Raw genomic sequence first — 25,389 nt, forward strand, 5'->3', positions numbered from 1 at the left:
TATTCTAAAATCTGAAGAAATAAAACTGCTAATAACACCCAATGACTTGAATAATGTAAATACATCAATTTATTTCATAAAAAAAGGCAGACCAATTTTAACATTTCATTTACCAAAAATACATATGCAAAAACCAATATAAATTCCTTCAAAGCGTCTTTTGAATAAAAAATTCTAACAAGCCACAACATAAAAAAAACTTGATTTTATATATAATAAAAATCAAAGCCATCTTTGCAAGACCTCAAAAGGATCAGAAAGGAATGGAACGGACTTCGAAAAATTATCAAACAAATTGACAATGTTAAGTCAAATGAACAAAAATGGTTAGGAATACTCCACGAGCCACAACGCTTCAGACTCACTACGTTCAACGAAACTGTGCATCCGTTGGCCATAGCAGTGTAATTCGTGCCTGGTAGATACTCGAAGGTGTAAGGTCGCAGCCAGGGAGGTGGTTAGCCACCTCGTCCCAAATATCGTTGAGAAGCAGCAGATTAACACTCTCTCTCTCTCTCTGCATATATATACGTGTGTGTGTTTGTGTGTGAGTGTGAGCGTGTATATCAAATAGGTAGTCTAGTTCTATACGTTTTCCTGATGTCCAACCGAATGACGAAAAATGAAAGAAGAAAGGGAGAGGAGGAAGCTGAGGAGAACGAGGATGAAAACAGAAAGAACAGAGAAGGTGAAAAGACGAGGACGAACAACGAGAGTTTCGAGGTCGAAGGAAAGCGAAGAGAGCAGGATGGAAAGGAAAAAAGTTAAGTATACTTTAGTTTAACCAGACCACTGAGCTGATTAACAGCTCTCCTAGGGCTGGCCCGAAGGATTAGATATTTTTACGTGGCTAGGAAACCAATTGGTTACCTAGCAACGGGACCTACAGCTTATTGTGGGATCTGAATCACATTGTATGGGGAAATTAATTTCTAATCACCAGAAAACAATTCCTCATATTCCACGTTGGCAGAGCGGGGAATCAAACTCTGGACAGCCGAATAGGATGGACAGCATAGTGATATATAAAAAAAAAACAGACTACATACCACACAAAGAGCCTGACCACCTCGTTTCATTTATGATGTCTTCACATAAAATGCAGGATTTACTATAGAAATGTTCCTTTTCCAAAAAAAAGCAAGTATAAAAATGAGAATTCTCTATACAGCGTATAATACTGTATGAAACTTTCTGACACTGCCCATGACACTTTCAGCCACGGCCCGGTGGTGGCCTGTGTTATTGGCACCTATAGTGGTGACAAACGCAAGATCATGGCAAACTTCAACTTTAAATAAAATAAAAACCAATGAGGCTAGAGTGCTGCAATTTGATATGCTTGATGATAGGAGAATGGATGATCAACATACAGATTTGCAGCCTTCTAGCTTTCGTAGTTTTGAAGATCTGAGGGCGGACGTACAGACAAAGCCATCGCAGTAGCGTTCTTTTACAGAAAACTAAAACTCGAGTCAGATTAAATCTGCGGCCTAATACCTTAGATTTCATGGCATCTTTAATTTGGGTGCAGACCCCTCGGCAACTGCAGTCTCCATAAAAATGAGTTTTCTTTTTATTCCGCACTGCAAACAGGAATATGAGAGAGAGAGAGAGAGAGAGAGAGAGAGAGAGAGAGAGAGACTTTTGAAACCTTTCCATAATCCCACCCAACCCGAGATCCCTCGTACCTCTCTCATCTCCTCTCCTCAACTCCTCCATTCAATATGGCAACTACCATCATTAAATAGGTTAAAATCACTATCATCACCATGAGAAATCACCGAGCGCACCATTACGGCAATCACCAATCACTATCTTCCCTACCACCATTACCTTCGTCACCATTAACACTTGACCTATCAGTAAGATCAAGACGGGTTCGCACAGAAGCAGTCTCTCTCTCTCTCTCTCTCTCTCTCGTAAGCCGTCCCAGGCGAAAACACTTCCATTTGAGGAGCCTTATGAGACTAGAGGGAGCTGAATAATTTGGCCGGAGAGGCAGAGTCTTATAGCTTTCCATTCCAGACTCCTGGATCCTTTGCTATGAAGAAGAAGCTGAAAGCTTCTGGCATGAAAGCTCCTCCGGTTTGAAGACAGGCCAATTTACAAAGGTTTCGGAGAGGGACTATAACCCCAAGGGGGGAGGGAAGGTAAAAGATGTTATTTACAAGTCACTTTACATAGGCTTAAAATGTATCACAGCTTCCGGGGGGATGAGCAGACGTTAGGCTACAAAAACATTATAACCGCAGTGGGGAATAGGGTATAACGTACAAACTGGAGCGAAGAGACAACTTCAGACAGGGGCATTAAACATATAACCACAAAAGACGGAGAAATACATAACCTCAAAGGGTTGCAAGAGAAGCCGAAGCTGAAGTAAAATATAATGAAAAAGGTGAAAAACTAACCAATATCAAAGTTCATCTTGATGGTGACATAGGTCTAGGTAGACGAAATTCTTTTAGAAGAGGCGGAATGTCACGATATGCCTATGGTGTGAAGTGTTACTTTTCATACACGAATTTAGTGATTAAACTTGGGACGCATTTTTAGTTTTATTCGAGGTTCCATCTGTATGGTCACAAATTGGAAATAAACTAAAGAATTGTCCTCCAACTCCAATCTATTTTAAGTTTCAAGCTAAGGCTCTCATGACTAACACAGTCTGAAGCACCTATGAGACAAAGACCCATTACAGTATCAAGACCAATTACGCCAACTTGTGACTAATAGGGATTTCTGTATGACACTGGAAATTAAGAGCAAAGTATCACAAGTACCTAGAGTCTAGGTCCTGGACCCTTGCAGAAGCCAAACTGTAAACTAAGGAGCATATAACTTCTTTAGGCAAAGAGTTCAGGCATTTTACCAACATATATGCAAAAACTTTAGAAATTATGGGCATTATTAAAACTGGCGGTCATCAGCAGGGCTAGAGCTACCCCAACATTCAACTAATAAAGTAATATTATCACTTCTGCAACTTGAGAAAAAGAATCCCTTCTGACTTACTTACAAAACTAACTGACAACTCTAGTTCTAAGTGATCAAGAGTTGCCTCAAAAACCAAAGTAAATATCTTAAGGCTCTACACTTCCATAAATATCGAGGTTGAAGCTCCAGAAAAACAAAAATGAGACATACCGAGTTTCTCCTTTCTCTGCCTACTGTTAAACATCAGCCAAAAGAGTTGCATTTTCCTTTGGACTGTAAGTGACAGAACCTTGCGGTTTAGCCGAAGAAGTTATTGTTAAGTCTCCATCAAACAAGGCAAGTCTGCCACGCTCACCAGTACCTAAACGGTACTAGAAAGTGTTTCTCTTACAGCCAAACTGACATGGGGTACACCTTAGTTGGCATAATCAGTTAGTGTCAAATCATTTTAGTTCATTTCCCAATGGTTATAAGCATTCAGTTTCTCTGAGATGCACATCTACAATCATCACTGTACTAAGTTTGACTTTAATGCAGTTGATACAGTAAGTCAACAATGAAGGAATCTGCTATCTTTATGCTGATAAATCTATTTTTTTTAAGAACAGCAGATTCAACTGCCTTGCAACTCTGACCAATTTAGAAACATAAGATCACACAAGACTTCACTAAAGTTTCTTTGTGATTTACGTAATTCACTAGAGTAGGGGAGACCCTCAAGAGGTTGCTCGGTTTTATTCGTTAAAGCAACTCAAGCATGCTCCTCAGAAGTCCTACTTGAAAGGGAATCGATAGATACGAAATCCAAACAATTCCCAGGCTTGTGAGTGGCTTCATTTATAATTTGCTCACAGTCAGCTTCAGAAGCAAAGTGAAAGGCTCCAGGTACAAAGAAATCAGCTGGAGAAACAGAACTGAAACACTCCCTAGGTGAGGGAGTGAGCATTGAAATCACCAACATGCACAAAAGAGGCCTATCTGTCATCTTCCTGTATTTGAGCCATAGTCATGTGTACACAGTCAAAAACCGTATTTCCTATGTCTGGACTGTGATAAATGAAAGACACACAAAAGTTGTTATGCCTGCTACAAACCTTGAAACGCTCAGACCCTATGACACCAACAATCATAATAGATCTTACTGGACGCGGACTACTCATTGCTCATTTCCACTGGCATAGGATTGCCATTGCATTTACAACAGTCAATCTTCATGGTTTCTTGAAGCCTCCAATCAGGAGCTCAGATAGTGCATGGGGAGCATGTGATGTGTGGAGAGAGAGAGAGAGAGAGAGAGAGAGAGAAGAGATAGAGATAGAGGGAGAGAGCGCGAGAGAGAGAGAGAGAGAGATTACTCGTTGTTCAAAACATGATTTACGTTCCAACCAGGATTCTGTAATAACTCTCAGAGTATATATTAAAGGACCTTGGTTCCAACTATTTTTCTTAAAACTGCTGCGATCTTCTTATACAAAACAGAAATAAAAAATAACCAATGTGCCTAAACTACAGTCCACATCCTATCACTGATACTTGAATTCGATTGTTTTCACAATGAAGAGAAGATTAGTTTTCCTGAAATAAACTGTATAGTATTTCTCCAAGAACACACACACACACACACACACACACACACACACACACACACACATATATATATAGGTAATTATATATATATATATATATATTTATATCTAATATAAACTTCATAACACGAAGATGAGATATGTCAATAACGTCCACAAGAGAAAAGAGAATAAAAAGACTCTAATAGTTCGATAATTTCGCCTTCCACCAGGCCTCTTCAAGAGCTTTATTTTAACTCAACAGAATGAGTATTACAAAAATTCATAAACACTTTCCCACTGGAAAAAAATAAAATTAACATAATTGTCAAAGTAAAAATTGGGTTGTTTAAATCATAAACAAATGGTCAAATCAGCAATTCAAACAGGTTAAAAGAGAGAAGTACTCAACGATTTGGTGATTGGTCATTTAAACTTTTCTCTGAATTTGTACTGTTGGGAAACAATATGAAGGAATAAAGGGTCCAATTTATATATGCCCTGACTGATATTAAAGTTATTTTGTTTGCTAAAACATATGCAAGCTGCTTCTAACAAATTTCTTGCAGTCATATCTTTTTCTTTGAATAATGTCTCTGTTTTGTTCCAAAGGATAGGACAGCCACAATTTTGTACATGTAAATTCACAGCACTGTTTGGGGAATTTGTTCTTACACAATATCGATGCTGGGAAATTCTCTTATCGATATCTTTTCCTGTTTGTCCCAGGTAGAATTTGCCACATTCACAAGGTATTTTGTAAACCACGCCTTCTTCTTGTTTGGGGCTGTTGCAAATAACTGTCTTTCCTACTGTGTTGGAGTAAGAAAATACTACTTTAAAGTTTAATAATCTCAAAGGATAAACAATATCACTGAATGAAGGGTTGAATGGGAGAACCAGAGTACTACTCATATCATATTCCTTTTTGGTGTTTGTTCTGTAATAAGTTTGATTAGCTAAGAATAAACATTCCTCTATTTCCCTAATCGAAAAATTGTTTTTCATGCCAATTCTCGTGATAATACTAATCTCCTCGTCTAAATATTCAGGGCTAACTAGTCAAAGTGCTCTTAAAAAGTGACATCTCAAAGCCATGTACTTCACATTGCGTGTATGGGACGATTTTGCATTGATCATTAGGTTGTTATTTGTAGCTTTTTTGTGAATTTTGAATTTTAGGCCATTATCTGTTCTTATTATTTTAGTATCTAAAAAATTAATAGAGTTATTTGCTTCTTTTTCCATGGTGAATTTTATTGATGGTACTAAGGAATTAAGATCAGATAGAAATTCATCAGTGTCGTGGTTTACATTCCAAACAGTAAAAGTGTCATCCACGTATCTAACCCAATAAACATCATCTGGTAATATGCTGTTGGCAATACGAGTTTCATAGAATTCCATGTTTATGTTAGACAACACAGGAGACAAACAGTTGCCCATTTGCATTCCAAATTTCTGCTTATAATAGATATTATTAAAAACAAAACATGTATCTATTACACAAAGTCTAATTAATTTCAAAATGTCTGAAACAGGTATGGAAAAAACATATTTATTTAGTGACATATTTAATAATTCAAGCAGATCTAAAACTGGTACACAGGTAAATAAACTTTGTACATCAAAACTAATCAAGTGACAATTTTGGTTAATTTGTACATTTTGAACTACATTAACAAATTCAACTGAATGCACACACACACAATATATATATATTATATATATATATACTATATATATATATATATATATATATATATATATATAGAGATGGGTCTATATATATATAGACCCATCTTGGACGAACAGACGGAAGAACTGCATCCTCGCACAAATACCTATCCCTCCCTCCAGCCACAACCCCCCCCCCCCCCCCCGGCCCCAACAAACTCAGAGCACAAGCGCGAACACCAAAGCGGAAGGTGGAAGAAAAAACGCCTTCCAACTTTAATCTACCTGAATCATTAAAAGACGAACGCCGCTGGGAACAGACCCTCGACAGCCTTTTCTCCTGCTCTCCCTCTTTCTTTCACAGCATGCTGTTATGCTGTTTGCAGCTGCGGTTATATTAAAGATGCTGCAGAACGCCAGCCACTGTCGCCTAATCCATCTAACTTCCCTAATTTTCTCGGCTTGGGTCTAATTCCCCGGCTTCGCCTGCCTCCCTCCACTTTGGCTCGGAACAAATTTTTTAATCCGTCCTACTCAGGAAGCTTATACTTCATATCCTTTCATTTCGCATTATTATTATTACCAGACAAACATATGCACACGTAGCCAGTATTGTAAAGGGGATAAAGGGCAAAATGAGAAGGGAACACAAGGGATTACGGGATAAAATTTATATTTGGTTTCAATTAGTCTATGTGTGCCGTTTACATAAGTCTACTTTCATCCTTTTGCCGAAACTATATATAATTTTACTCGAAGTGGCTGAAATACTGAAAGAGAGAGAGAGAGAGAGAGCGACGAAGAGAGGGGGGGAGAGAGAGAGAGAGAGAGAGAGAGAGAGAGAGCTCGCGCCATGAAAGACCGCTAATATAAAAACCGACCAATCCAGGTTCACGTATGCATGGTAAATCAAGTTCCATTGTTCATGGCTCCATTCAGAGAAGAACCGAAACAAAACCTAAGCGCTATTTCCGATTCACACAACTCAAAAACACGATTGTTTGGCGTAGTCATACCACATAGATTACAGTGATAATAATAATAGTCATACCATATAGATTACAGTGATAACAATAATAGTCATACCATTAGAGTTACAGTGATTAACATAATAGCCATAACCAATAATAGATTACAGTGATAAACAATAATAGTATTACTATAGATTACAGTGATAACAATAATAGTCATACCATATAGATTACGGTGATAACAATAATAGTCATACCATATAGATTACAGTGATAACAATAATAGTCATACCATATAGATTACATTGATAACAATAAGTCATACCACATAGATACGGTGCATACATATAGTTCCTACCAAATAGATTACAGTTGTAACAATAGTCATACCATATAGATTACATTGATAACAATAAGAGTCATACCATACAGATTACAGCGATAAGAATAATAGTCATACCACATAGATTACATTGATAACAATAATAGTCATACCATATAGATTACAGTAATAACAATAATCATGATGATGATACTGGAAATAGAGATTTCAATAATCCAGCACACCAGTATATCTGGAACGTGTATTAAGAACGGTGCTAATGCTGGTAAAGGATAATGTGAAAGTATTTAGAAAACAAAATGACTCTATCTTTATTACAATGTCCGTGCAGAGTTTCAAAAAATTCACCTAACCAAAGGCATAAGACAGCACGAGTCTTGAGTCATTTAAGAAGTAATTTAAGAAGTCATGGAACTTCTGTTCTACTTCCAGTTTGAAATATGTTGCACTTAACCATATGTCAAGAGAAATCTGCATCACTTGGCCAATTCACGGTTCAACGGACAGACTTTTCCGTCAATACAAACTTCGAACAGAAACGGTTTTTTCCCTTGATAGCAGCCATGATGGCTCCGCTCTCTCGTGAACACACTTCCCGGTCCCCCTTGTTTATGCTCACCTCAAACTGACATGACGTAGCCAACAACATAGAGGAATCTCTGCAGCTGCATCCTGAACTCATGCAATTTTGTCACAACCCAACCTCATATAAAGCAATATCAATATCACATTACTGTACTTCGTCTTCTTATGACCAAACTCATAGGCCTTCATCAGTCTACCAACCTCGTCAGCTCAAAAGTCCAGCTCAACCTCCAATGACTTGGCCTATTCCATCTCCACCCCACTGTGTCACAACCTCATCGTTAACTCAAACCCTGATAAATGGGCGGCAAAATAACAAACATACTACACACACGAAAGTTGCAGGCCTACGCCATTCACCAACGGGACTACGACCCATCGCAGTCGACTCCTCCCACAGGGTACACAACTCAAAAAGCCTTGGGCTACTGTTCACGATGGGGTTCATCGAATTGTGCATAAAATGCCCCGCCTCGCCCGGGAGTCCAACTCTGACCTTGTGGCAGGTCAGGCGAGGGTCATGACCAGTAGGCCAAGCAAGAGAGAGAGAGAGAGAGAATATTCCAAAATGTAAAGTTTGATGATCAATTCTGTGGAATGACCACCTTCTTTGCCATCTTTGTCTTCAAAGAAAAATTTGTAGAGAGGTTCAGATTAATGTTATTAAAATTTGTATGAGAGCAAAACATTGCATTCAATGCTGTAGATCACTTTATTACAACTTTTGAAAAGAGGAGCTCCTGATTCACAAATAATAAAGAATATGAAGTTAGGTAGGCAGACATCGAGGGATCTGGTTTTAAAGTGTATTGGTAATGAGAGTTTGAAAGAATGAGTAGAATTTTCAATGGTCCACAAATGCTCACTAATGCTTGATGAAAGCACAAATGTATCAACAACTAAACAGCTGGCACTTGTTGTAAGAGCAGTTAACACTGAGAAAGCTGTTGTTGAAGATAAGTTTCTGTAATTATTTGATGAAGAAGATGCGAGTGCTGGAGGTTTGTTTCAACTGCTGTGTACTTTATTTTGTCGTATTTCTTATGTGAACATGATTGGCTATGCAGCAGACAATGCTTCTGTCATAATGGGAAACATTGGAGGTTTAAAAGCAAAACTACAAACAAAAGTTCCCAATGTATTTGTCATTGGATGCATTTGTCATTCTTTGCATCGGTGGTCTTCTGTAGATTGCCTTAAACTGCCAAGATCTGTAGAAGATTTGTGCAGGGACATTCATGGGTACATTAATCACAGCCCTAAAAGATTAGGGATATTTCAAGAATTTCAAGATTTCGTTCAGGCTGACTCAGGTGGCTGTCATTAAAACCTGTAGTAAACCGGATTTTGGAGCAATGACCAGCATTAATTCTGTTTCCAATCTGAAGCCTTAGAGGGCAAAGTAGCAAAACTACTTGAAGCCATGAACAACCCTCTTTTGGAGCTGTATTTTTCCTTCCTTCGCTATGTTTTACCTATTGTCAATAAAATGAACAGGGAATTTCAGAGTGACACTGTAAAAATCCATGCAGCTTATAGTAATATCTGTTCTTTTTACGGGACAACTCTTGGGAATTATATTGAGAAGGATGTGCTTAGGGCAAAAGCAAATGCTTTCTCCATTAGCTATAATGACCCTACCAGTTTCATGAATGAAAGTGGATGGTACTTTGGGAGCAAAGTCGAGGCTCTTCTCAACGAGAAAGATATGATGAGAGGATTGCAGTTAGAAATGGCCGACTTTATAGAGTTAAATGCTTGAATTTCTATATGGAACTTGCAAGACAAATTTCCAAAACGTTGCAAGAACTGAATGTGTGTGACCCAGTGGTAGCAAGAGCAGGTTCAGTCAAAAGCTTAGTTCCTCTATTCACCGAATTTCCCCAACTAATCAATGAATGTGATTATGATGATTATATGGATGAGTGGCAAACGCTGACTTTTCAAGACAACTTAAATCAGTCAGAAAGCCCCATTGAATTCTGGTGCGCAGTCACAAATATGAAATTTAGTGATGGAACACCTATATCTTCCCAAAACAAGCCCAGTTCACGCTGGATAATTTATTAGTTCCACTACACTCTTCTGCAGCAGTGGAGAGAATTTTCTCCCAGGTGAAACTAATAAAGACAGATGTTAGGAATAGGTTGAACACGGAATCTTTAAATGGGCTTTTATTAACTAAAGGGAATGGAGGCGATATCAACTGTTATGATTGGGAGCCTAATAATTCCATGATACACTCTGCACAAACAAACTTCACATAAAGAAAAGTAAGACAGAAGAAGGATGATCAGTTCTAGGTATTTAGTTTTCGTCAGTCTAATTGTTATGTTGTTGGTTTTGCAAGTTCATTCATATTTCTATATTAGAAAACTCTAATTCTCTTTATTCAAACATAAATTGATGTTGTAATTACTAAAATTATTAAAGAATATATAAAGACAAGTGTGAGAAAGAGTGAGAATGATCGAGCACATATTTTTTTCTGTTGTCTACCTATTATTTTTTGGTATTGCCCAAGTTCATTCATATTCACATGTATGAAAGCCTTATCTTATTTATTCAAACATAAAGTGATGTTATGGTATAAGTAAAATTATTAAAGATAGAGGAAAGTAATAGAGAAAGGATTATAAAGCATGGTTTTCAAATGCCTAATTATTGTTTTTTGGTATTGCTATGTTTATTCGTGATTTTATATTAGGAAATCATTACTTTCTATATTTAAACATAAATTGACCTTAAGTTGTAATAAGTAATAGTACTAAAAATATACAGAAAAGCAAGAGAAAAAGGATGATGAAGTGTGTCTTTTTCGTCACTGTCAAAATGTTATTATTTTGATATTGATAAGTTCAGTCATGTTTGTATATTAGGAAAGCCAAAACTGATGACACTGACGTATTAGAGTCCAATATATTTTAATTTTACATTAATTCTGGTGGTAAAAAGGGTAAATTCCTATCTACCTACTACATAATTTCAATACAGATGTTAGTTGTGTTCATTATGGAACAATTCATCATCAGTCAAATTCTAATAGTCATAAGCAGTAAAATAGAACTAAATAATTTGTGCGCCTTAGCCATCAACTAAAATTAGCAAAGTTCAAAACAACAAAAAATAACACTTCTATTTTCATAGGAGGATTCTTGAACAAATTGTGGAAATTTGCAAATTGCCACTGCCAGACAAATGATGCTAGAATCTCTATCATATTCTGGGAAGCTACCGACTATATGCAAGTATCCATAATTGCTTTAAATTTATTTTTCGTTTCCAAATAGAAAAGTGGACACCTTTTGGATACTTTTTTGGAGAATTTGTATACATTTTAATTGTTTTTATCATCTTTTTGGATACGTCTTCATTATTTCCATTGGTAACACTGGTTTGATCTCGGAGCCAAGGGGAAAGACAGAAAGATAAATCGCATAATTATGAACACCAAAAAATCCACAGCATGAAGAAAACAGCAGCAGCCAAACAAGCCAAACTCTGCGGCTTAAATTGAGACTTCAAAGGCCCGTAAATAACAAGGCAATCAGGGGATTGCCATAAACGGTCTTAAAACACAGACCGGTATGATCTCATTATCAGCGCCTCGTGTAATTATATGCGTGTCCATCCCAAACCCCAACTCACCAACCCGCCCACACAAAAATCTCCGTCGAAATTCTGTCTGCGCCTCCTTTGGATCTTCCTAGTAAGTGACCTCCAGGGTTTAACCCGGCGTGTTTAATATAAGCCCGTTGCGTATGAACGTTAAAAACATAATGAAAAGACAGTAAATACTATAGAGGTAATGAATGACCCCCAAGAAATATCAGTCCTAAATGACGACCCCGAACACTCTTGGGGGTCACTATCTATCTAGGAAAGATCCGACCATTTTCATAGCTTCTCCGTAACACCGGAGCATTTGGTTATCTTTCTCACACAAGAGAAGAGAACTGCTAATTACCCAGGCCTGCACAGGCACAAATTTTGGGCTAGTTATAATTAACGTATATAACATTTGAAATACAATAACGTCTATAAACTTCCCTGTTCGAAAACAAGATTGCAATTATGCGCACATATATGACACCTACACCGGTATACTCAAGAGAAGGTGAGAGAAGGCAGTACAAGTTGAGCATGACCTCGTCGAGGCTGGGCATTTTAAAGAGCACTGGATCACGTACCTCTTAGTTTGTTTCCGCTTTCTATACCAAAGCTGGGCCCACACCAGTCGACTAACAACAATAGTGCTCCCTTTCCTTATTCAGAAGGTGGGTATTACGGTTCAGCCTAGATGACTCCCAACTGACCAACCAGAGACAGAAGCTGCGTTGGGAAATGATAGACAAGAAATATCTGTAAGTTAAGACGCTAACTGAAACCAAGAAAAACTTCAACACTCGTTGATTAAGGTGTGACAGAACACCATAAAATATAATGAAATAAGAAATCACATTACTAGAAACATCATTCAGAGTACACTTGGTCCTATATCAGTCACCAACACAACTTGAATGTTATAATACAATCAGAAACATGGACACCATTCTTAGCGCTCCTCCAACTCAATGTACATGATCGAAAGACGCTGCGACTAAAAATACTGTGCTTTATCAACATGCCCAGATGAGTGCTGACCAATATAGTATCAAGAAACGCAGACGTGGTCACGGTGATCAAAAGGCTTATTAACGCACATCAACCATCAATCATCATTTGACCGTTCGTCGACCAATAGGCTTTTTCACTGACATGCAGACAGTCAGATAGGGAGGTACACTGGCAGCAGTAGCAGCCCCAGTATTTATCGAGTGAGTGTTTCCTAGCATGCTCCTAAATATTGAAGAAAGCCAAACAACAATTCAGTCGTATAAATCACATGAAAGAATGTCTTCTGCCAAGATAACTCTGAGCATCGGAATATCAACAGGAAACTACTACTTCTTTGTCTCCCGTACAGTGAGTGAGTGAGTGAGAGCACCCTCCTTCCCCATTTGAACGCGAAGGGGGAGGAAGAAGAGGACACTCGAACAATCTCCGAGCACTCACAACCACGGCATTTCCTCTGCACATGACATTCGGATCGAGAAAGTATGCTCTCTCTCTCTCTCTCTCTCTCTCTCTCTCTCTCTCTCTCTCTCTCTGGGGCAAATTCAACCAGGTTCTTCATGACTTCCATTAGAAATTTTATCAGAGAGAGAGAGAGAGAGAGTTCAGTGCAACATGCAGCAAATCAGCGAGTAAGTTATCTTTCTCTCACTCACGAGGTATAACAACCCTTTCCTCTGGACCTTGCCCACGGAGACGAGGTGTATCTCGCGATATTGACCCAAGGCTGGTGGTGCTATCTTCTAGCGCAGAATATTTCTTCGGGCGACGTTAAAAACAGGTGCAGTTGGAAAAAAAATATAATAATCCTTTTCTTTCAAGGTCACCACTACCACCACTCACTCTCTCTCTCTCTCTCTCTCTCTCTCTGACAATAATGGCTGTCTGGATAACACGTCACAACCATATAATATGCAGAAGCTAAAGGTACTATGAACAAGACCACAGCTGATGTTCGAAAGCTTTAAGTTCCTGTACAAGAAATGTATATTTTAAACTAAAGAAAGATTTTACATCATTGTGGATTGTATCCCCACAATCATAATATTTCCTTTTCACAAATGTAAATAAATAAACATACATAAAAACACGCTTAATCAATGTAACGACGTAAGTAATGAAAAACGTATCACGAACTGTGAAGAGCAGCACAAAAGAGCAGCACAAAAGAAACCAAGCGACGCCGTAGATTTTTGTTCGACGACGAATTGACCTTCAGGGCATCAAGTCTACGGACATAGCACTTACCAATTTATCTCATGACCGACAAACCATTTACCATTGCTCTTGTTTCGTAACTGTACTCTGTATCCACTCCATCTGATCTGAGCAGAATGAAAGAATATTCCTAACACTATATTTAGGGAAAATTCACTTACGCGTTTCTGAACAGTTGCTCTGTGAACTTTCAGGCCAACAGGGCATCCCATCCACTCACAAAGGAATGTGTATACTATACAATTGACCTAGTAAATCACATTTCCAAATAGGTGGGTGACCTTGATCGTTCTTTTCGAGGCAAGATGATCTGCTTACCATCACTTGATCAGCAATATATAATAACACCTAACTCGAAAGAATATCCACCTTCCTTCCTTTCACGCGGCATCATTTTGTGCTCTACCAGTCTGTTTGAAGGAAGGAAGGAAGATCGTCGTCCATTTCCGCATCTTTCATACAAAGTAAGTGTGTTGTCGGAGAGGTCAGTGGCCAAAAATGGACAGACTTGTGCTTCTCTACAGAATGTTTGCACAACATGAAGAATAAAACTGAATGCAACTTAATTCAGCGGTCATCTTGATATATCAATAATCCCAACCAAATATACTGCACCACTGAGCGTTCTCCAACATTTATCTGATAAGCAACTTTACTCGACAACAACACAACAACACAGCAGCAATAGCAGTCATATAGAGGATAATCTATTAAACAAAAGGGCATCCTTCTTCGAACGTAGTAGTAATAATAATATAATAATAATAATAGTACTAATAATAATAAAACAGAGCAATGAGACAATCTCCCCCTTCCACCCGCGCTATCATCTGCCAAAAATAGCCACGAAAGGGCGTCGCTTCGATCATAACGACCTTTTCTAAATGAACAAGTTGATGCGAACACCTTTTCCGGTTTTAGGCCCAGCGACCCTTTCCCCTCCCCCGGCCACAACTTTTCCTGGTGGCCCAACGTTTTCAGAAAACCATTCACTCGGACAGAGAGAAAGAACGGGAGATACACACACACACACACACACACAGAAAATTTTCACTCAGTCAACTTGATGTCTACTAAAGGATTAAGTTTGGACTTGATTGAAATCAGCCTCTGGAGAGAGAGAGAGAGAGAGAGAGAGAGAGAGAGAGAGAGAGAGAGAGAGAGAGAGAGAGAGAGGGTGAAAATTAGGCAGATGATATCTCATGGAGACCCAATTCTATAGGAGTATTAATAATTCACGCCTGTTACTTCTTTTTTTTTTCTACTAACACATCCGCAACCAGACGTCTACCGACAACCACCTACCTATATATTTTACTGATAAGGTCACCATAATATCCTATAAGAGATTTTTTAGGGGGTGCACCCATAACGAAAGGCTGACAATGAAAGAGATGAGAATCTCACTCACTTCTGTCCTCTCAACCCCCTCCCCCTCCAAAAGGGGGAGGGGGAGGGGGATGCAAGCATCGGCCTCAGCCAAATTCGAATTTTATTGCCCCAGTCCTAGTTCATTTTTTTTGGAATCGGTTAACCAGGATTTGTTATGAACCATCCTTGGCAAGTTATGACTGTCTTCAGCCAAAATATTTATTTGAACTTAACAAAGCCCTAAAAGGTCCAATCATAAAAGCGTTGTTCATAGTGAAACCCCAAACGAACGTATTGCCAATGGAGATGCGACTAGAACAGGTGGACTGGGTCTAAGACAACGAAACCGCGCTCGCTCCATTTAACACATACCTTTCATAACCCAATTTGTGTTTCGGGACCAAACGGAGGGAGAACGAGGGAAGGTATTAGAGGACGGACGGAGGAGGAGAGAGGGACAGAGCAGCAGCAGCAGCTTAGGGAGGAGCGCGAGGGAGAAGAAGAGAAGAAGCCAGGGAGAAAAACAGCGGGAGGGGAAGCAATATCTAAAACCTAGTCGGAACGCATTAGCCTCGAGAGCCTGGAGCAAAATTAGCCCTTCTTAGAGTAGTCTGTCTTGACACAAGACGACACGGGCTACGTCTACGGTTGCAGAGAGAGAGAGAGAGAGAGAGAGAGAGAGAGAGAGGGCAGATGGTGGAAGAGAGAGACGGAGAAGAAAAAATGGGACGGTTATAACATGCGATAATGGTGGGGGGTGACGGTGTTGGTGGGAGGGTGCCGCCACGGCTTGTCTATGGATAGGGGGGGGCCTCGCTTCAAGCGGGAGAGAGAGAGAGAGAGAGAGAGAGAGAGAAGAAAAATAAATCACGCGAGGCGAAGGAGGGGGATGAAGAATGTTTTTAGAGAAACAGGGAGCGAGAGAGAGAGAGAGAGAATTTACGACTAAAAGGGAGTGATGACAACAGTCCTTGTCAATAAGAGCACCTTGTTGCTTCACGCCCAACATAAGATCAAATATATTTGGAGTCAAGACCTCTTAGCTGTCTAATAACAGAGAGAGAGAGAGAGAGAGAGAGAGAGAGAGAGAGAGAGAGAGACAGAGAGAGAGAGAGTGTCTACATGCTTTAATACTCCTGTACTAGAGATAATATCCAAATTACTAACTGTGCATAATACATTGATTATAAGTCTACACTTTTTAAATAACTATAAGAGAGAGAGAGAGAGAGAGAGAGAGACTTAAATGTACATAACCCTCGTTCAACAATACCTGGCATATTTATAACACAAACATATAACTTAATACAAGTGGCGGGACAGAGCAATATGCGATAATAATACCTCTGTCTTGGTGGTGGTGGTGGTGGTAGGGTTGGGGTGAGGTAGGGCATTTAGATATCCCCAGTAATTGCAACTGTAACAAGAACAATATTGCAGAACAGAAGCACATAATTGCACTGTGCAAAGGGCAACCCCCCCTCTGCATAAATAAAACAAATCATGCCAATTGCAGGCATCTCGACCAATCGTTTATCTTTAACAAAAATGACCACTTTCATTAACTCGATGAAGTAGTTCTGTCAACACGGTCACAATGAACACGGTTGCCAGGAATTTACGTTAAGAAGCTTCTACAGCAGGAAATAAGTGTTCAAGAGGAAAATGACCGGTTACAGAAGAAACGAAAAAAGATGTACAAACATGGAAAAAGGCACCTGAGAAATCATTCGGAAATCCTCATTCCAAAATCTCAAATTTATCCTAACCTCGGCAACCTGTCAGACCAAACAGCGTTTACAGAACTTAAGGTTGCGTTCACACAAAAAACAAGAATGTCACGGTCCTCGTCCTCGATCTCCTTCAGTATCGATAGAACCCCCGGAATCGCATCGCCTGTGGCCCAAATACGATCGGTAGCATATGCTATGGTGGTTTCACACACGGATTTAGCACCTTGCTGTCACACATTTGCCCAAAACATTTCTTTCTAGAGTGGGGCAAATCACGACATACACGTTTGTCGGTGGAAAGATGACATTTTCGAAGGTCCTTAACTGAAGCCACATTTCTTTTTAATATAAATTGAAATGACAGTTTTACAGGTGTAGAGAAAATAAATTTTTGTTTGCGCTAAACTAAAGTGACAGTTTTGCTGGGGCAATATATAATAAATTCCTACAGCTTTCAAGAGATGTCAGACAGGAGCAATCAATCATTCGTGACATCAATATTACGTAGAATAATAATATTAATAGAAACCTTATGCCAAGTTTGGCAAAAAAAATCCTTCAAAATGCCCGAAACATTCTAAAACTGCATATTTTCTTTTTACGTTCTTTTTCTATGAGTAGCCTATGCACTTGAGCTATATAGTTATTTTTTTCTTTTTTTAAAATCTAAAACAATGACATGTAGTTATTTTTTTTCCTTTTTTTTTAATCTAAAACAATGACATGTAATGTAAAGTTTAATCCCCTAAAGTTCTGGTACTTAAGTAACAATTATGTTTTCTTTCTTCGAGGTTCATTATACAGAAAATATAAAGGCAACAAAAACGACAGTTCTAATAAAAACACAACATATATATCTTAGTGGAAAAACTATTATATGAGACGAAAAAAACTCAAGCCTAAACAAAAAGAAACCGCAAACCTAGCAATAAACAGTCTGGAAAATAAAAAGCCCAACAAACCATAAAAAGTAAATAGGGAAACCGTGTACGTACATGAACAAGAAAAATGGACAAGCATTAGCATAAACGAGATAACAAACAAGGCTTACAAGACAAAATAGGCCTAGTTACAACGCACTCTGGCAAATAAGTAGTACATGAACTCAAAATGAACAAGGAACGAATAAATGGAAGGGAACGACGAAAAATCACAGACGGACTTCGCGTGCTTGAGTTCTCGACCGCACGGAATATTCAACGCAGAATCTATAATTAGAGGGTCATTAATAGAATGAATTTGTTTGCGGTGGCATAAAACGCATACCGGGAGCGAGAAAAGGAAGGGTGGACTGGGTGAGGGAGTGACCGGAAGGGTAGGAGGAGAGAGGGGGGAGAGTCCAAAGGGGGAGGGAAAGTGAGAGGTTTAAAAGGAAATGCAAAATGAGTTGACGGAAGTGGACCATTCACTCACTACATTGCGCCATTATTTTTCTTTCTTTTCTAAATGGTTGAATAAGAATTACAATCAAGGTTTCAAAAAGTACGAAATGGCATTATTTTAGTAACATTACAAACGATGCTTAGCATAAAAGAAAAAAAATGGAATTATGGTGCTATGCAAACAAAATATTATTGGAATTATAGTGCTAAGTATACAAAAGAAAATTGGAATTATGGTGCTAAGAACCAAGAGAAAATTGGAAGTATAGTGCTAAGCAAACAAAAGAAAATTGGAATTATAGTGCTAAGCAAATCAAAGAAAATTGGAATTAAAGTGCTAAAGCAAACCCAAAAGAAAAAATTGGAAAATTATAGTACTAAGTAAGAAAAACCAAAGAAAACTGGAATTATAGTGCTAAAAACAAGAAGAAAATTGGAATTATAGTACTAAGGCAAAACCAAAAAGAAAACTGGATTATAGTGGCTAAGCAAACCAAAGAAAATTGGACATTTATGTACTAAGCAAACCAAAGAAACTGGAATTATAGTGCTAACAAACAAGAGAAAATTGGAAATTAATAGTACTAAGAGCAAGAACCAAAAGAAAACTGAATTATAGTGCTAAAGCAAACGCAAAGAAAATTGAATTTATAGTGCTAAGCAAATCAAAGAAAATTGGAATTAAAGTGCTAAGCAAACAAAAGAAAACTGGAATTATAGCGCTAAGCAAATCAAAGAAAATTGGAATTATAGTGCTAAGCAAACCAAAGAAAACTGGAATTATAGTGCTAAGCAAACCAAAGAAAATTGGAATTATAGTGCAAAGCAAACCAAAGAAAATTGGAATAATACTGCAATAACAATGAAAGAATGAAATTATGGGTAGGCCAATTAAATTCTAACGATGTACTTCATTTTCACCGGCTTTCACCCAACTTAAAATTATGGCAGTCACTAAGACTGTTCATATGTATGACCACATCCTACTAGCTACATAAGTGCTGATAAGAATTGAAACCTTGGAAGGAAAAACGCAATATGTTTTTTCTAAGCCCTGAATGTAAGTAATGACACATCAACTCGCCTTTTTTCAAAGTACCACCAAATCCAGGCACGATTACGACGACCTAACCTATACACTATATTTATTCTGGATAGTTTTGAGCAAATTTGAGCAGAGCTGGGGAGATCGTTTCTGGAATACCACTCTCGCGCGAATAAACAACCTACAGATAGGGTCCTAGAATTTCAATTATCGTAACAGCAAGTTTCCAGCGTTTCTGGTTAATGCCCAATATGCAAAGTCTTTAGAAATCTTGTATAACTTACCCTATCTAGTATTACTGTGGCTTTCGCTATTTATTTAACATGAATAAGCAGGAAGTGGTTTGAGCTAATCTTTATTTTGTATTTCCTGATTGAACTCCAAACACTTTTGTTTGGCCTACATGAACACTGAATATATTGGATATAAACATTCTTTATTAACCTAAGAACTCAAGTCTCTTCGCGAACGTAGAAGCTCTAGGTTTCAGCTCCCTTCGTTTGGCCTCAATGAGCGACGTATACGTGGAGCTTAACATGAATAAGCAGGAAGTGGTTTGAGCTAATCTTTATTTTGTATTTCCTGATTGAACTCCAAACACTTTTGTTTGGCCTACATGAACACTGAATATATTGGATATAAACATTCTTTATTAACCCTAAGAACTCAATTCTCTTCGCGAACGGAGCAGCTCTAGGTTTCAGCTCCCTTCATTTAGCCTCAATGAGCGATATACGTAGAGCTTATTCTCGGTGAAAATATGTGAACAAAATGCAAATGCAACGATTTAGTCAAATGGGCACCAGTTAAATCTCAGTCTCTGCCATTCATTTCCTTCGTCAAACCGACAACATATGAAACACGTTACGGCGCACGGCGCATCGTCCATTATCCCAGAGTCTATCGAGGGCTTACGGACAAGTTGCCCTAGCCATCATCTCCAAAACATTTCCTGCAATTCCAGTCATGCTCTCTCTCTCTCTCTCTCTCTCTCTCTCTCTCTCTCTCTCTCTCATCAATTTCCCATCACTCGCATGACGTGCAACCGGTCTCGAAAACGCAAGAGGCGCCCGTGTGAATCTAGCGGAAGTAAAACCATTTCAATTCCACTTTACCCAGAATCCCTCCATCGTGATCTGGGCAAAACATTTTTGGCTTTAGTGGTCCCAAAGGCGTGAGAACACTTCCCCGACAAAGGCTTTTAAAACGCGAGGACTGAAATAATGTTATTCTGAACAAACAAGTGTTGTTTGTCTTTCCTGAGCTAACCTAGTTGTGTGCATTTCAAAATATACTCACAACCATGTGATATTATATATATATATATATATATATATATATATATATAATATATATATATATACATACATAACTTTAAACCAATATTCAACTTCTTGCCTACGTCGGGATGCTATTTACAACTAAGTCTGAAAGAATCAAAGGCATCCATTTTTTACCTGGTGTATTTATTTCACCATTTAAATGCCTAAGAGGACGCAACTTAATCTACTTATATCTATATTAATCACAACCATGCCAGTATAGGCTATCAATAGACTCACTGAATAATAACACGAAATAAACAGTTAAGCATAACATCAGTCAACAACAGAAAACACCTTGTTCGCTACCATATGAAACAAAGTCTGAAGTTAACCAAATAACAGGTATATATTCACGTGCCACACTGTTTACAATGTTCACGTCCGGGAACTACGCTTTTAAATTGAAGTTAGGAGTGCAATGACGACTCAAAACTGTAAACGTGACAGTAAGAGGCTTCGAATTAAGGCTCCTCGAAAATATAGACTCAACCGGCACATTTTCCGGTAAATTCATGACTATATTAGAAAACCCATAAATCAATTATGATTGCTGGTGATTTAGAACTTAACTTCAACGCTATGTAGCAACCTGCATAAGTAAACGTTGTTCTAAACAACGTTTTTGAGGCTCAAAATGATTAACACTGCGCCAAACTGCGTTCATTTGACGGCCTCAATACCAGGCAAACGCTTGTTCTAGTGCATGTTTAAAGTGATGTAAAATAATAAACTGAACTGTTAAATGAAGACTATGACGAGTGAAAAGGTGAAAAAATGTTCGTGATCTGCTAAATCATCGATAGTTCCTAAAATCTTTCGATTTCACACGAGCAGAAGTAGGCCCACAAAATGCTGTAGTGGAAAACTGTGAGAGACGGACACGTTTTCTTTTCAATGATACAACAGAGACGAATCCACAAAATTCGGGGAGACACAGCCAGAAAACCTACGATAATTTAATGCACTGGTGAGCATGACACTGGCCACATTGGAAATGATCACTACAAAACCTACCGAGGTTGGATATAACAATTTTAGAATCCAATTCGTGAAATAAGCCAAAAATCCCGGGACACCTTTCTAACTAACTAGAATATCTCTTCTGCTAGATTAATCAGACTGACAAGCTACCTTAACTTTGAAATGAAAAGGACGAAAAATTTCACAGAACATGTATCAACTGGAAACATTACAGGAAGAAATATGGTTTTCAACTCTAAAGGACCCATTGCGCCTTCATTTTAGTTGTAGGATTCTGTGTTGGTAGCCAAGAAAGAAAACCTAGTACCACTGGATTGTGAAGTATCAATCACAGTTCGGAAAATGAACCTACTTGGCGAACTCAATTTGAACAAACAAACCCTTACAACTTGAAACATCGTTTTAATGCAGTGATCTTATATTATCACCAACTACTGACCTTAGAGACAGCCAAATAAAATCAAATACTACATTTCACGAATATATCAAACATTTTCAAGTGAGTAGGTCTAAGGTTACCCACTTCTTTACAGCCACAATTCTCAGGTTAAGCCTAAATTCCACGAGTTTTTTCTTCTCTTTTTCGCTTCGGGGACTGAAAAGAAAGAGAGAGAGAGAGAGAAAATCCCCGAGACATCCACAAAGGACCTCCCTTAAGTCACACACAGTTCCGAAATAGTTGTTAAAAAGCCCTCAGTCTGCAGACAGCCATACGCTAATTAGAGAAAGATTTCAAAACCCGCGGCGATATGATTCACATATGCGCGCCCTTTGTTTATTTTTAAAATCTCTCTCTCTCTCTCTCTCTCTCTCTCTCGCGTCTTGTCGCCAAACGTTTTAATCAGATGGGTAGAATTCAATGTTGAATAAAAAAAGTAAAAGTTTTATTCAATTTTATGTTTCTTTAAAGCTTATGAAGAGTTAATCCTTGACAGGGCGAGTTTTAAAATCAAATCACAAAATGCTGTCGTCGAACTTTTCTAAAAAACTTCTAAATAAACCCCGTATCTTGAAACGTTTACGGTGCTGTCAGAGTATGACAACGTTTTCAACTTCGACAAAGATTCCACCAAAATCATTATAAATAATATAAATACAGTCGTATAACACTGGCCTAAGGGAAACTGCATAAATTGAAAACAGAACTCAATGAGTGTACTCACCAGTGATAGTACATCGGATCCATTTTGAAACACCGAAAATCTTGTCACTTCAATCAATGGAAACAAATATCCAAAATCCAGTGAGATGGCTTAATTTCCTCCTGTCAAACCACAACTGTCAAAAAGACTTGACAAGCAAAATCACGTCAAACAAGCACACAATTTACAGCCTTTCTAAATAACGAGGCAAACCAATTAACAACAAAAAATACATTTATGCAATCAGCAAGCACTTTCGATTCACTCTTCCCAGATCAGAACGAAATGCTATTTGTCAAACTCTTCTTCTTCTCGAAACCCAAAGCAGCGAATATCTGAATCAAAATGATATCCCAATTCTTCTTCTTCCTCTTCTTCTTCTTTCCGTCTTCTCACTGCCACACCGAAGGCGAAGAAGATCTTGCCTCCTCTGTAGGCCGAATGACCTCCTGCACAGGAAATCAACAAACTGCGGTGACGTCACGAGCACTGTCAATGTTAGGAAAGGGCAAAACTGCTGTTGCAACAAACGTTTCTCGTCGCCAACCAATGGGAGAGCAGGAGAGGACAGGACACTAACACACCAACGATCGTTTCCGAACTGTTGTTGGTGAGGAGTAACAACCCAACAAACTCTCTCGGTAGTTGTGTAGCGTGTGTTGGAGGAGGAGGCCAAGGCTGTGTGATGTGCCCCCTCTACTCAGGGAGGGAGGGAGGGAGGGAGTGAGGGAAGGAGGGAGGGAGGAACTCAGGAGGCTTGGCTTGGAGGGAGGATAGGAGGAGACATGGAACTAGAGATAGGGAACCGGGGAGGCCAGAGAGAGAGAGAGAGAGGATGACCACCCACCCAACCTCTCTCTCTCTCTCTCTCTCTCTCTCTCTCTCTCTCCCTTTTCTTACTCACTCATTCACTCAGTGAATCTGATTCTCTCTCTCTTTCTCTCTCTCTATCTTTCCCCTTATTTCCTCGGCCTGATTCATATCCCTCTTTCATTTGATTACTTTTGATATGAATCGAATTAGTTATTGTGACTTTCTTACGTCCAGGATAAGGCGGTTGCACAAATCTGTATGAATACGTTTTAACTGCGTGTATATATATATATATATATATATATATATATATATATATATATATATATATATATATATATATATTTATATATATATATATATATGTATATAAGTATCAATATAAGATATAATATATATAATTTATAATACACACACACACACACACACACACATATATATATATATATATATATATATATATATATATATATATATGAGGGTGTGTGTGTGTGTAAAGTTAGTGAATGATGCAATATTTGTAGGGGATTAGACGGGAAACTGATGTAGTGAAGTTTCACGCACATGGGAATCATCCTTAATTCAATAACAAAGTACGAAGTGGCAGTAACGCCCCGCCCCCCTTTTTTTTCGGCAGCGCCCCTTGCTGTTGGTGAAATAGGCGAATGTTGAAAAAATACATAAAGTCTAGCCACTTGGACACAACGATTTTAGGGCATAATATCCCCACTTCTTAAAATTCCACCAATAGCCAATCAATTATGGAATCCTGGTCGGGAAGTAGGTCATGTTTCATTCGTTATTTAGTGTTCGTCGTCTGTCTTTGGATGAGCATCTGGAGAACAGAGGAGGAGGCGATTTTGATGAACAAATGTTGGTGGATGCGACTGGAGGTCAGGGGGTGGGCACAACGGAAACGACTTCGAATGTTGGTACTGCCTGCTCTTTAGAAGCAAGCAAGAGCTTCCTGGTTATTCGTGAGACAAACGCTAACAAGTATTTTTCGTCGCTATGTTCGTCCCATTAACGTCCATTCTAAAATAATGAAGCCGACGGTAACATGAACGGATTTGAATGAATCTTGATGTCGGTAGCCACTGAGTGATCCTTCATGATGATGACCTGTTCGTGCGTATTGAAGAACATGGTCGATTCGTCGCCTTGTAGTGCATAACTCTGCTAGCATCGAGTATTGTGGAATTCCACTCCTATCTTGACACCTACTTGTGGGTGGATCTGCAGTCTCAAACGGTTGTGTGTATGTTCGTCAGTAGTCTCTGTAAGTATATATATATATATATATATATATATATATAATATATATATATATATATATTTGTGACTTCTAATACTATGTATCAGTCCTTTGTCAATGGCTTGGTAGAAATAAAGTCGAAACCGGTTAGGACCTACACACCGTCTCTTATTTTTCACCTGTGGATATGTGTGATAAATGAATCACATGCTAAAATGATTATATATATATATATATATATATATATATATATATATATATATATACTACTAAACTGTCGTTTCGCCACGAATATACTGTATAATATTATAAATAGCTTTTCCTTCAAGAGTGATAGCCCAAGATGTTACCTTGCAGTTACTCACTAGGTACTTTGGCGCTCCTCCTACCTGACTATAAACCCGAAGTAGAATACCCACCAGATATATA

The 25,389-nt window shown here is 38.4% G+C and overlaps 1 protein-coding gene across 4 annotated transcripts in view; it reads right to left on the bottom strand.

Annotated features, from left to right (window-relative positions):
• Nucleotides 1–23,549, bottom strand: part of LOC135195047 (uncharacterized) — a 190,636-nt gene extending 167,087 nt beyond the window's left edge. For 3 of the 4 annotated variants that reach the window (XR_010310053.1, XR_010310054.1, XM_064221380.1), the window contains exon 1: nt 22,914–23,549. Coding sequence is in view for 2 of the 4 variants with exons in the window: in XM_064221380.1 (XP_064077450.1) it covers nt 22,914–22,936 (23 nt within the window). In the remaining 2 variants the exon portion in view is untranslated. The remainder of the gene's footprint in view (nt 1–22,913) is intronic. The other variant, XM_064221378.1, reaches the window with a different exon arrangement.
• Between the last annotated feature and the right edge of the window lie 1,840 nt (nt 23,550–25,389).

The sequence above is a fragment of the Macrobrachium nipponense genome, chromosome 15 (genome assembly GCF_015104395.2).
Source record: "Macrobrachium nipponense isolate FS-2020 chromosome 15, ASM1510439v2, whole genome shotgun sequence".
NCBI classification, from domain to species: domain Eukaryota; kingdom Metazoa; phylum Arthropoda; class Malacostraca; order Decapoda; family Palaemonidae; genus Macrobrachium; species Macrobrachium nipponense.